The sequence below is a fragment of the Pan troglodytes genome, chromosome 21 (genome assembly GCF_028858775.2).
Source record: "Pan troglodytes isolate AG18354 chromosome 21, NHGRI_mPanTro3-v2.0_pri, whole genome shotgun sequence".
Taxonomy (NCBI): domain Eukaryota; kingdom Metazoa; phylum Chordata; class Mammalia; order Primates; family Hominidae; genus Pan; species Pan troglodytes.
Window position 1 is genome coordinate 26,746,661 of NC_072419.2, and position 14,185 is coordinate 26,760,845.

General features: G+C 46.3%; 1 protein-coding gene across 18 annotated transcripts in view; it reads left to right on the forward strand.

The window, feature by feature from the left end:
• Positions 1-14,185, forward strand: part of CFAP61 (cilia and flagella associated protein 61) — a 306,350-nt gene that overhangs the window by 163,995 nt on the left and 128,170 nt on the right. For all 18 annotated transcript variants that reach the window (XM_016937529.3, XM_016937533.3, XM_016937534.3 and 15 more), the window contains one exon: positions 12,489-12,616. In XM_016937529.3, the coding sequence (XP_016793018.2) occupies positions 12,489-12,616 (128 nt within the window). The remainder of the gene's footprint in view (positions 1-12,488; positions 12,617-14,185) is intronic.

The following is a 14,185-nucleotide window of genomic DNA, read 5'->3' on the forward strand; positions in this document are numbered from 1 at the left end:
ATTTGTAGACATTTTTAAAAGACTGGTTCCCATGTTTGCCTGCTGAGGAAAGCAGAGGTTCATGTAATTTACTACCATTTTATACCCGAGGAAACTGATATTTAGGAAAAAGAGGCTCAGAATTTCAACCAGTGGCAAAATTAAGAAAACAAGCCTAAACCTTGCCACCAAGCTAATGACACCCAGGCTAATGATCCCAAAGGTTGAATGTAACCTCCAAAAGAAATGCTATAATAAGAAAAATGTCACCATAGATAGACAGCATCATGATCCATTTTAGTATGAACCTTGTATGTATTATGTAGGATCATTTGTATTTATTTTTATTGCTTTCTAGTGTATCAGCCTATTTATTGTTTTAATAACTCCCGATTTTGAATCTAACATTGAAATTGAGTTTCAGTAATGCTTTTGTAGTCATTCTAATTCATTGTAAGTGCAGAAGAGAAACAAAACCACATGCGGAAACACGGAACTTGGGTCTGTGTATATCCAGTGAAATTATATTTTGACCAATTTTTTTCTATACACACAGAACAGTTAACAAATGTGCCTAAAACTCAAAACTGTGTGTTTCAGTTCTCTTGACAAATGTATCTGAATCATGACATAAACTCAACTGAGTGTGCACATCAACATCATTTTTACTAAAAATATCAAATGTAATCCTAAGTAGTTATAATTACATCCAGATTATTCATTTGGCCATTTAAGCAAATGGAAATGAACCAACTAAAATAATTTGGAATACAGAAATTATGTCAACACCCTTTAAAAAGGGTCCGTGAAACACAAAGTTGATGTATCTATTCTTTTACCACTTACCAAGTGCCCCAAAATGCATGGCAGAAATTGTTCAGCTAAAATACAGCAAATGCTCAAAACACAAAGACATAGTTCCTGACCTCTAGGAGTTAATAGTCTAGTTGTAGGGTGGCAGGCAACCAAATAAATGGATAAAAGCAACCACAAACTCCTCCAGTAGTGACTCAGCTACTCACATGTACAGTCTTATTTCAGAAGCTCATAGGGAATTATAGGTAAAGAGGTTAAAACATTAACATTTGCTCATTTCTCTTCCCTATTTTCTCATCTCAGCCGGTCTCCCCTCCCATCTGACCTCCGAATCTTCCACATTCCTCCCTGCCCCCCAACCCCCAAGCTCAACTCTAGAATTTCCTAACAGGAGTATCAAATACTATCATTCCTTCCTTTCCTACCTAAGCAATGGAATCTATGGTTTGTATTTTAAAGTCATTATGAGAGTTGACATCAACTTTAAGGAATTTTTTTTTTAGCCTTAAAAGGTTAGCTTATACACCATGATGTATGGTTTGTTTTATCTTGCTGGGTTACTGTTGATCTCTACACTTAAAATCATCCCTTTGTCAAGAATCGCTTGAAACTGGGAGGCGGAGGTTGCAGTAGCTGAGATCGCGCCATTGCACTCCAGCCTGGGCAACAGGAGCAAAACTCCATCTCAAAAAACAAATAATAATAATAATCTCTTTGTCTAAAATGCTAACCTAATGCCATTAGAAAAATAGAAATGTCTTGAAAGGATGTGGAGGTAAGAATTGGATTTCCCATCCATATTATTCTTGGTATGGTAGGTAGGTAAATAGCTTACAATTCGCCCTGTTTAATCTTTGAAATAATTTTCCATTATGAGGATCATTTAATTCTGTCTATAAAATGTGAGTCAAGAACTAGGGCTTTTATTTTTACTTTCTATGAAGGAAATAAGACCCAAAACAGAATCTCCAATGCATGGGACATTTTTTGGCAGATGTTCAGAGGGAGAAAAGGAAAAGCTGGCTTGACTCATAGGATCTTGCATGTCTGTTTTTCTTTCCCATGAAAACTCGTAGTTTGAAGGAACATAAAGGAAGAAAATATTCTGCTTTCATTAAAAAATAACCTGTGCTTCTTGCTTCTGTGCAAAATAAACCCTTCATAAAGCAGCAGAAGCCATCTTCATTTACAGTTGTCACTGAAGGATGTTTCCAGGCTGGGAAGAATTTTTTTCAAGGCATTTAAAAACCGTCTGTACTAATAAAAGAAAAACACGATTTTTTCAGGTCAGAAGACTTCATCATACCTGGCGATGGATATGTTTTTAATTAAAACCTGGGCACAAAATTGGGTTGACTATGAATCATTGTGATGCCTGATCACTCTCCTGAGACACCCACCATCACTGGTACTGGTTGCCGGCTCTTGACACCGGAGGCCACTTTGTGTACTTAGCAGTTAGAAAGGTGATGTGTGAGGCCCGGCAGCTGTTGGTGTTACAGCTATTGTGTGGGAAACAAAAGCCATTCTGTTCTGTTCCCAAGCCTGCCTTTGTATCACGGATAGAGGAGCTGTTTCATAAATGAGGTATAATTCTTTACTGGAGAATTTCATTACTGCCCATGTTTCAATGTTAGCTTACACTTCCAACAGTAGAGGGGAATGTCTGAACGTATCTCCTTTTGAAAAGAATCTTGGCTTCTGACCTCTGTCAAGATGCTTGCATTTTAAATCTGTTAACTAGACCTGCGATTAGATGCCATCATTACAACACATATGCTTCCCACCTTCCTTGCTCTAGACCACCCAACCTAAGGCTGGCTAGAGTGTATTTGCTGTCAGCCTGCCTGTCTTGGAAATTAAGCAGAGTACAGTACACACTGGCACCCAGGTGAACTAGTAGGAACTAGATTTCTCGCACAATTCCTCAGGGATCTGTGCTGGGATATTCTGATAGAGCAAATCAGAACTGACGTTTATTTGAAGAACATGCACTTTTTCACCCAAATGGTATATTTATTATTTTCATTTAGAAACTATATCAATCTAGGAAGTTTTCAGTAGCATATAAAAAAAAACTGGCCTAAACAATCAAGGAAGTGCAGTGGGCTGTGTGGTTCTTCCCAGCCTTCATCCCTCCCTGGGCTGTGTCCTTTGCTGTGTGATTTTGAGGTTCCTCCCTCTAAAGGTGAGTATATTTCCCTTGTTATGCCCAGACCGTTAGTTCCCCAAAGAAGACCACCAGAGTCCAGAGTCAAAGCCAAGCGGCAAGGATCTTTACTACAAGTTCGAACCTGGTCCCTCCATTCCACAGCATACAAGAGGGCCCTGAACAATGCGAGTGTTTACTTTTTATAGCCTGAAAGTTACAGGGGAACAAAGGAATTCTTTTGGTTCCCGCTCTTTCAGTAAAACTTTGAACGGCTGTCTCCTTATCGGAGACTTTCCTGGTGGTGTTTGTACTGGGCTCAGGAAGTTTGAGAGATATATGGCGAAATGTGGTGGGATGGGAGGATGGGATGTGTTTGTACTGGGCTTGTTTGTTTTGAGCCTGGGGCTGAGGAATGTGCCCGGCTCTTTTCATTCCCCACCTTTCTTTTCAGGTATTTTTAGAGCCAATCTTGGGTCTTATAAGTCTGATTCTGTTTCAGTGTTTATAGGTTGGTATTGGGCTCTGAGGACCATGAGTTGTACAGTGTCAAACCTTTCTCTAACGAACCGCAAAATTCTGTTAACAACACAAGGTCCTACAGTAAGCAGAAATAGTAGACTCAGCAGGGGTCCAAGGAAGGGTGCTAACAGAGAAAACATAGATGAGTTCCACCATTGGTCTGCAGCTGAAGCAAACTGCCGTGTTCTTACTTCTGTGCTTAACTTGCGTAACTGTTGGACCCGGTCTTCCACGAGCCCTGATTCATTTATGTAGAAACAAGTCTTCCTTTAGAAACATACACGTACCCCCTTTTTCAGCAGTGAGTAGGTCTAAGGCCTTCCAGTTCTGCAAGGTTACCTGTGCTAGGGACGTGAGCTGCCGCTGGAGGGAGGCAAGGGACTCAGCTGACTCCTCCATAGCAACGGCAAATTGTTGGTACAGCTTGTTACTTTCTGTGAGGGTGTGACCTAGGGCTCCCCCAGCCAGTCCGGCCGCCATGAAGGATGCGGTGAGGGAGATTCCTGCAATGAGGGGGAGAAATATGGCTCGTGCAGGTCTCGGTCTAGGGTCTGGGTGAATAACAGCACTAGTCCAGTTACCAGTATACCCTAGGAACTCGCCGGCAGTAAGTAGAGTTAACCGGGGAACTAATGTGATAGGAAGACACAGTAGGTTGGTAACAGAGGGGCTTGATAGGTTTTTAGATAATGTTCCATTACACCAGAAGAATATGCCTGACGGAGCCCTTAAGGTGATATTAGGGGGCGTTGCAGTGATGCTGCAGAGGCTGGAATTAGTTCCTGAGAAACAGTAGGGAAACTTTTCTTGACTGGGGTTTAGGTATAGTGGCACGTTAGGGATAGGGGCATATGAGAGGTTTCGGTGGTTGTTAGCTTGGGCAGAGGTGGAGGATCCCCATGGCAGGGGGACAGCGGTTAGCGGTGGATGCCCTAGAGTGGCACACAGAAAGCAGCCAGACAGGCTGTGAAGTCCTGTAAGGTTGGCAAGTTCTAATCCTTCTTGCAATAATTTTAACCAGGAAAAAGGACGTAAATCTTGTGTCAGGCGGTTTTCTTGTCGCTGGATATTTCCATGGACCAGGGGCCGTACCTGCACTAGACCCTGCCACAGATAGAGGTGACTGCTAGGCCATGTGGAGGCGGAGGAGTAGTATACAGCCCCGTGTTGAGGCGTGGTCCAGCGGGAGTTCCAGGGGTCTCTAACTATCCATGTATATGAAAGGTCTCTATCTCGTCTGCGATGGAACAGCCATCTGGGATCTATCTGTTCTTTTCCACCCCACCATTGGTATTTATGGATGTTACAATAGTTATAAGGGCAGCCGGCACTTTGGTGCCACCAATAGTGCTTACAATTGTATTCAGTCTGATCATACTCGAAGCATATTATTGGTGCCACTGGTTTGGCTACTGGGAAATCGGTAAAATTTAGTAAAATTGGGCTATTGCACCCTGAGGAGGGGCAATCTGCACTGGCCACTAGTTTCCCGGGCTTATGAGGTTGCCCAGGGTGGGTTTGGTTTTCATAAAGCCAGAATCTCTAGACAAAGGGATTAGGAGCTGGCTTTATGTTTTTCCCAGCGGCCACTAGGGCGACCAATGTTAGAGTTAGACTACCTAACTGCATGTTTGCAGTGAGCTATGCTGCCGGTGCAGGGTGAGTTTTAAGGGGTTGTTCTTAGCTCTGTCCACAGTCCACGTGTCCGGTGCTTCAGCCGCCGCCGTGATTGGCCCCAGAAGGTCGGAGGTTGGGTCCACTGGCTTGACGTGGGTGTAGTGGATCCACGACGCAATGCCTTCTACCTTCAGGGCGGTGGGTGTGGTCAGGAGTACTTGGAGTGGTCCTTTCCACCTGGGCTCTAGGGTCTCTTGTTGGTGTCGCTTAACCAGGACCCAGTCTCCCGGCTGGTACGGATTGGGTGTCGGTGGGGGACTGGTCTCATATAGCTCTTTCAGCTTGGGCCAGATTTCTTGGTGAATTTTCTGTAAGGCTTGTAAGGAAAATAAGAATTCAGAGACATTTTCTGTTTCAGACTTAAGCAGGTCATCTTTTAAACTAGGAACCAGGGGTGGAGGTCTGCCATACATGATTTCGTAAGGGGTAAGGCCCAGTTTGTAAGGGGTATTACGGGCCCGGAACAGAGCATAGGGGAGAAGGACTACCCAATTAGCGCCAGTCTGTATAGTCAATTTAGTTAAGGTCTCTTTTAAGGTCCGATTCATCCTTTCTACCTGTCCTGAACTCTGGGGCCTGTAAGCGCAATGTAGTTTTCAATTTGCCCCAAGGATGGAAGCCAAGTCCTGACTTACCTTAGCGACGAAAGCGGGCCCATTATCTGACCCTATCTGGATGGGGAAGCCATACCTGGGAAGGATATCTTCCAGAATTTTCTTTGCCATGACCTGAGCAGTTTCTCTTTTGGTTGGGAATGCTTCAGTCCACCCTGAAAAAGTATCTACAAAGACAAGTAAGTACCGGTACCCGTACTTTCCTGGCTTTATTTCAGTAAAATCTACTTCCCAGTAGATACCGGGCCTGGTTCCCCTGAGCCTTGTTCCTGTTGCAGCTTGAGATTGGGGGTATGCGTTGTTAAGCTGGCAGACTTTGCAACTTGTCACGATACTGCTGGCCGTCTCAGCTATATGTCTGATTTTGAGCTTGGAGCGTCTGATCAGGTCTATCATCCGCCGGGCCCCCAGGTGGGTGGTTCGGTGGATGTGTTCTAACACCTGTTGTCCTAATTTTTCTGGTAGGATGGTTTGGTCATTAGTATCAGTCCACCACCCATTCTGGATTTGTTTCAGGGGAAGTTTGTCAATCCACTGGAGATCTTGTTCTGAATATTCAGGGAAATATGGCAAGTCCCGGGGGCCCGGGTCAGGGAGCTGGAGTGCAAGGAGTTGGCTGGGAGCCTTCCCACATTCCTTGCAGTTTGGTCTGCCAGAAAGTTGCCTTGAGCAGTTGGAGTAGTTAGATTCTGATGCCCTGGGCAATGTACAATGGCTAATTTTTCTGGCCTCCATAGGGCTGTTAGCAGGGCTAGGATCTCTTGCTTGTTTTTTATCTCTTTTCCTTCAGCCGTTAGTAACCCTCGTTCCCTGTAAATGGCCCCATGTATATGCGCCGTTGCAAAAGCATATCGGCTGTCTGTATATACTGTCAGCTTTTTCCCCGCCCCTAAGGTAAGAGCTTGGGTGAGCGCTATCAGTTCAGCCTTCTGGGCCGATGTCCCCGGGGGCAGGGGTTCCTCCCAGATTACCTCAGTCTCTGAAGTTACTGCCGCTCCAGCGTACCTCTGGCCTTGATGCATGAAGCTGCTCCCATCAGTGAACCAGACGAGGTCGGCGTCAGGAAGTGGGCGGTCCTGCAGGTCTTCTCGAACTCCGTGCACCTGAGCTAGTATCTTGGTGCAGTCATGGAGTGGGGTGTCCAGGTCCGGGTTGGGCAGCAGCGAGGCAGGGTTTAAGGTCGTTGGGGGCAGGAAAATTATCCTGAGAGGATTTAGTAGTAGTCCTTTGTAGTGGGTGAGCCGGGCGTTACTCATCCATCGATTAGGTGGCTGTTTGAGTACACCTTCGATGACATGTGGAGTAACGACCCGCAATTCTTGCCCCATGACAAGTTTATGAGCATCTTGCACCATCAGAGCCGTGGCCGCAATCATTCGGAGACAAGGGGGCCACCTGGCAGCTACTGGGTCTAACTTCTTTGACAGGTAGGCAACTGGCCTCTGCCAGGGGCCTAAGTTCTGAGTTATTACCGCCTTGGTGACACCCTTATTCCCATCCACGTATAAGTGGAAGGGCTTGGTAACATCAGGTAGTCCTAGTGCAGGCGCGGAGAGTAGGGCGGTTTTAATCTGTTGGAAGGCCAACTCGGCTTCGTCTGTCCAATTAAATGGCAGTTGCCCCCATGTTGCCTGATACAAGGGTTTAGCCAGTTCTGCGAACCCAGGTATCCATAGTCTGCAAAATCCCGCCGACCCCAGGAATTCTCTCACTTGTCGGGTGGATTGTGGCCTGGGGATCTGCAGAACAGTTTGTTTCCGGGCGTCTGTTAGCCAGCGCTGCCCTCCCTTAAGCAGGTACCCTAGATATGTTACCTCTGGCTGTAGATGCTCTTTCTGTACCACTGCTGCCAGGACCTTGGTCATTTTTTTTTAGTGGCCTTAAATTGCTTTTCCTCTGGAGTATCTCTGTTGTTGTAAACCTGCTGGGCTATCTGAAGGAGGTCCTGAATCCGCTTTCCCTCCAAGTCTTCTAATTTCTGGAGTTTTCTCTTAATATCTGGGGCTGCCTGATTTACGAAAGACATTACAACAGCTGCTTGACTTCCTGGAGCCTCTGGATCTATGGGGGTGTACTGTCTAAAAGCTTCCATTAATCTTTCTAAGGAGGTAGCTGGGCTCTCTGTCTTTCCCTGCAGAATAGAATATACTTTAGCCAAATTAGTGGGCTTGCGAGCAGCTGCCCGGAGACCTGCCATTAGAGTCTGGCGATAAAGGTGTAGCCGTCCCCTACCTTCTGCCGTGTTGTAGTCCCACGCCGGCCTGGTCAGAGGAAAGGTTGCGTTTATGAGGTCGGGGTTGACAGTCGGTTGACTGTCGTCCCCCGGGACCAGCTTTCTAGCTTCTATCTGTATTCTCTCTCGCTCTTCCGTGGTGAACAAAATTCGGAGGAGCTGCTGACAATCATCCCAAGTGGGCTGGTGGGTGAACATGACACTATCTAGTAAAGCCAGTAAATCTTTGGGGTTGTCTGAAAACCGAGCACTCTGAGTTTTCCAGTTATACAGATCACTGGTGGAGAATTGCCAGTACTGGAGCCTGGGGATTCCTGTGTCATCTGGGGGTCCTATTTCCCGAAGGGGTAAAGCCACCGTGGAGTCAGGTGGCTGAGGGGGGCTAGTCCGCGAAGTGCGCCCTCGCGTCCTCCCCGCCGGCCCTTCAAAGTTACTTTCCCTTTCAGCGGGCCCGTGTGTGCCGGCCGCCTCCTGTCCGCCTGCTCCCTCCCGCAGCTCAGCCAGGGGGGCTGGGGCCTGGGGCCCGGAGGGGTACGGAGGGGGTTCTGTGAACAGTGGGTCCCCACTGTCAGGTAGAACAGGATGGGGGGGGGCAGTTGGTTGCTTGGATTTTAGTGGTCGAGCAACCAGTGCCTTACAGGGTTCAGAGGCCAATTGGAAAGGGGACAGCCAAGGAGGCGGGTTCTCAACAAGGTCCTGCCATATGAGGATATATGGGATTTGATCTAAGTGGCCCGCATGCCCAGGTAGGAAAATCTTGGACTTTACCCTAGTGATGACAGCAAGTCGGAAGGTCCCTTCGGGCGGCCACCCCACATCAAAGGCAGGCCATTCGGAGCGACACAGAGTAATTAGCTTTCCTTTCCTGATTTCTATACCAAGATCATGGCCCCTTGCTCTAACTTCTTTGAAATTACTCGTAAGGAGAGATAGAGGAGTGCTCTGGGTATTACCCATCCTGTAATAATTTGTAGTCTCTTCCTGTAAAGGAATGTGGGTTTAAATCCCTGTAAAGGAAATCTGATCTGACTTATTAATGATATCTAATCGCAGGCGCACTTTGGCAGCCCTGGTCAGAGGCAGCTGCTGCCCGCCAAACCAGGGCAGTTCAGATCGCAAGCGTGCACCGGAAGCCCGGGTCAGAGTTAGCTGCCTGGATCGCGGTCGCACTGGGGCAGCCCAGATTAGAGACAGCTGCTGCCCGCCAAACCGGGGCAGTTCAGATCGCAAGCGTGCACCGGAAGCCCGGGTCAGAGTTAGCTGCCTGGATCGTGGTCGCGCTGGGGCAGCCCAGATTAGAGACAGCTGCTGCCCGCCAAACCGGGGCAGTTCAGATCGCAAGCACGCACCGGAAGCCCGGGTCAGAGTTAGCTGCCTGGATCACGGTCGCGCTGGGGCAGCCCAGATTAGAGACAGCTGCTGCCCACCAAACCGGGGCAGCTCAGATCAGAGACAGCTGCTGCCCGCCCAACCGGGCAGCTCAGATACGGCTGCTGCCGGCCAAACCGGGGCAGCTCAGATCAGAGACAGCTGCTGCCCACCAAACCAGGGCAGCTCAGATCAGAGACAGCTGCTGCCCGCCAAACCGGGGCAGCTCAGATCAGAGACAGATGCTGCCCACCAAACCGGGGCAGCTCAGATCAGAGACAGCTGCTGCCCACCCAACCGGGCAGCTCAGATACGGCTGCTGCCCGCCAAACTGGGGCAGCTCAGATCAGAGACAGCTGCTGCCCACCAAACCGGGGCAGCTCAGATCAGAGACAGCTGCTGCCCGCCCAACTGGGCAGCTCAGATACGGCTGCTGCCCGCCAAACCGGGGCAGCTCAGATCGCAATATAGATCAGATGAGAGCCAGGGGACGTCTCCCACCGGTCTCCGCTGGCCGTCCTATAGCGCGTCCGCCAGGACTGTGCCAGCTCCAGTTTCAGACCTCGTGAGTCACAGATTCGGATTCAGAACAGACACAGACAGCCAAACGGAGATGAGCCAGCTCACCTATCAGTAGATCGATCCTAGCAGATCCGTTGACCAGGGGTCTGGTGGGCTTGGGGAATCCCGGACGGGCCCCCAGATGTTATGCCCAGACCGTTAGTTCCCCAAAGAAGACCACCAGAGTCCAGAGTCAAAGCCAAGCGGCAAGGATCTTTACTACAAGTTCGAACCTGGTCCCTCCATTCCACAGCATACAAGAGGGCCCTGAACAATGCGAGTGTTTGCTTTTTATAGCCTGAAAGTTACAGGGGAACAAAGGAATTCTTTTGGTTCCCGCTCTTTCAGTAAAACTTTGAACGGCTGTCCCCTTATCGGAGACTTTCCTGGTGGTGTTTGTACTGGGCTCAGGAAGTTTGAGAGATAAATGGCGATATGTGGTGGGATGGGAGGATGGGATGTGTTTGTACTGGGCTTATTTGTTTTGAGCCTGGGGCTGAGGAATGTGCCCGGCTCTTTTCACCCTAACTCTTGGATGTTGGGCTCAGCTACATGACTTGCTTTGGCCAGATTTTAAAAGTATTCCTATTTTCACTTACCTTTCTTGTATTTCTGCCATTGCCATGAGAAGAACATGCTCTGGCTGTCTTGCGTCAAATAAGAGAAATGTGAGGCAGGTTTGGAATCTGCAGATGGGAGCCAGACCCAGCTGAGTCCAACCTAGATCAGCCTACTTCCAGCTGACCTAGAATTGCATGAGCCAGAATAAGTGACAGTTGTTTTAAGCCAATGCATTTTGAAGTGGTTTCACAGCCCTATGGTGGCAATATCTGACTGATATGTATTGCTTATATAACTGAAGACTCCAAAGGTAGTATGGGTTTCGGGTAGGGTTTGAAAAGAATATCTGTTCTATTTCTGTGTGATTCTCTTGGGGCTTCAACCTGGGATGGTTTCCCTCTTGGCATGATGACCATAGCCATTTCAGGTTTCACGTTTACACCACGTGCCATCTAGAAAACAAGAAGGCTTCTCTTCTTCAACTGTCATGCAAAAGTCCTGGGCTTCACTCTAATGAGGTCAACTTAGGTCACATGTGTATCCTGACCCAGTCACTGAGGAAAGAGAGTGGGAGTATGCGACTTGGTTTACGTGAATCAGAGTCCCTCTTGAAAACGGGAGTGAGTCCAATCTCTTCAGAAATCTGTGTTGTGCCAAATTAAAGGTGGGAGTTGTAGGGTGGAACAGACGTTGAGAGGTACAAGCAATGTTAATTATGGAGTCTGAATCTCCCACTTTTGTTTTAAATTTCTATCAATATATTGTTTGGCTCAAGCCATTTTCCTTCCTCCATGTTGCTAGGCTATCTAGAGACAGAGAAATGGGATTTAAGCTCTAGATCTGAGATGTTACCTTTAAATGGCAAAGCATATGGCCACACCCATACCCCTACAGTACTGGAAAGTGGGTGGGAACCCAAATAAGACTTTACCATTATTCTGTCAGACTTCCAACTCCTGGTATCCCAGGGTTTTAAGAAAATCCAAAGCAGGTTTGACCTATCAGAATGCGGAGATTTCTGATGTAGAGGATGAAGTTAATGCTGATGTAATTAACAGCATGGGATGAGGTGATAAGAATATCTTTCCACTGACTTCTGGTCACCATTGTTTCCAATGAGAAGTCAGCTGTAATCTTTGTCACTGTCCAGACACATAGTAAGCACCAAAAAATGTGTGTTGAATCAATGGATTAAAAATAGAACCAAGATCTTTTGGCACATATCCCAATGTTCTTCCAAGACTACTCTATCACTTCTTTGTAAAACTTTACTTTGCACATTTAATGTACCCCTTGCAGCTTCTGCAGGGAAGTAAATGAAATCAATGACTAATTCAGGTAAGTTTTGTAAACATGGACATTAACGTGATCACCAGTTACTTTCTGTGCTTCTAAGAGGCCTCCTGACTCTGAAGTATCTGAAAGGTTGAACAACCCTAATAATTGAACGCATTTTTGCCATTTAATAAATGTTTGCCATTTTACAAATATTATTGAGCATCTACTGTCCACAAGATACCACGTTAAGTAACGTGAGGGACAGAGAATTGAACATGAGCTAAAACTTGTCTTCAAGTACCCAACTAATATAATTTGTCACTCAAGGTTTCAGGGAAACTGTGGACAGAAGAAAAGACTTGGGACCTTTCACGGAACTACAGATTCTCAGGGAGTAGCTTGCCTGTCTCCTTGTAGTGTTACTTACTAGTTGTCTCTAATCATTAAGGGTCTCAGTTCTGTATGAAACATCTGTCAGCATTAAGACAACATCTTGAAAACCAGCATTTTGATGTGACCTAGCTGGGATGTCAGGCATATCCACATATTCTTACATTAATTTCTTAAAAACATCTTCCCATGCATTTCATGGTGGCTGTACATGGGCACTATTAGGTTTGTTTTGGTGGTAATGTCCTGGTTAGATAATTCTACATAGTTGCAAATTTGAGGGTATGAACACTGCTACATTTTCTTTGACTCCTTCTTTGTCTTCGTATTTTTTTTCCAGATGAGTTATGCTTTAAACCATACAAACAGAAAACTAACATTGGAACCTAAAATTACTGTAAATGCCAAGATCATTGTGGTTGGTGCATCCAGTGTTGGAATTTCCTTCCTAGAGACATTGGTATTTTGGTGAGTTGTTTTACTCTATTGATTGATTGGTTTTTAAATAATAAAAATTATCTTCCTACATCTGAAGAGAACACCATCAGAGAACAGACCTGAGATTGTTTGGTACTCCACACACCCTGCCTATGTGGATGGATGAATCAGTAGAAGAATATTCTAGATTAGGGGTTAGCAAACTATAGCCCTGAGGCCAGGCCTGGCTTGCCAACTGCTTTTGTAAATAAAGCTTTATTGGAACACAGCCACACTCATTTATGTGTTGTCTGTGGCCATTTTTGTGCTACAATAGCAGATTAGATGGCAGACTCCTCTGCTGAGTAGTTGCAACAGAGACCATATGGCCTTCAGTGCCTAAAATATGTACTGTCTCACCCTTCCCAGAAACAGCCTACTGACCCCTTTTCTAAAGGAATGTTTTCCTTACTGGCCAGATCACAAAAACCACCTGCAGCATTTGTTAAAGATGTAGATTCCAAGATCCTGCACCCAACTTACAGAATCTGGACTCCTGGGGAATGGTCTAGGAATCTGTATGTCAGTAGACACTCCACATAATCAGGCAGGTTTGGCAATGAGTTTTGACTTCATACATTACAAATACACTTTCAGAAATGGCATGTGGGCCAGGAGCTTTCTTCCAGCCCTTGAATTTTGGATCCCCTGGAACAGGTAAAACCCTTCAGGGAATATGGAGGGCTGTGCATCTCTTCTGATGCTGTTTTCTCATCCCCCTCAAAGCACTAAACAAGGTTTCCTTTCAGAGCCCATCTTTCTGATGGGTGATGCTCAGGGATTTCCAGCATCCCCAGTCTCTCTCTCCATGTGCTCACTGAATTGAGCACCTCTTTAATAGAAAACACCCTGGGTTAGGGTCTGAGAGCTCGGGATCATGGCCTGGCATCATCAGCACCTAACATGGAGCCCTCAGTGTATTGCCTAGCTTCTCTCAAACTCGCTGTCTTCATTTATTTTTTTAAAAGCATCATAGATGTTTTAAAACCCTGACTTTGGGAACCACAGAACCCTGAATTAAGAGTCCAGTTTTTCCAAATCTTTTGTTCAGGATCACATGAAAAACTTTAGCTACCATTCAAAACTACAGGTGCTGAGAGGTAAGCAGGAGATGGGAAAATGCAGCCTACCATCACTCTTCTGGAAGCCAGCAGACTTCTTAGCTCAGGACAGGTGGGGCCTTGTGAGGGGCTGGGTAAGCAAATGGATGGAGGAAATGACCCTCAAAAGGTGTATGTGCCTGGTTAACGTGGAGACGAGCTAATCCCACGTGGTTATTTTGCTCATGTAACATCACATTAACCAGATAAAAAAAGAATTGATTTTTTCACTTTCTAGCCAGTTTGTTCAGTTCTCCAGAACATACTCTCAGGTAACTAGAAATAAATTATGAGTCATTACTGAAGTTAGTAACGGAGTTCATGTGCTTTGAATAATGTGGTCAGTCTGCAGCAATATTTCACTGCAAGCATGAAATGATGAGAAGCACCTGGGAATATTCCATTCCCAGGGTATGCCACGTTGTAGTCTGAGTGCTTTACTTGTTCTGATGGGTCTCTT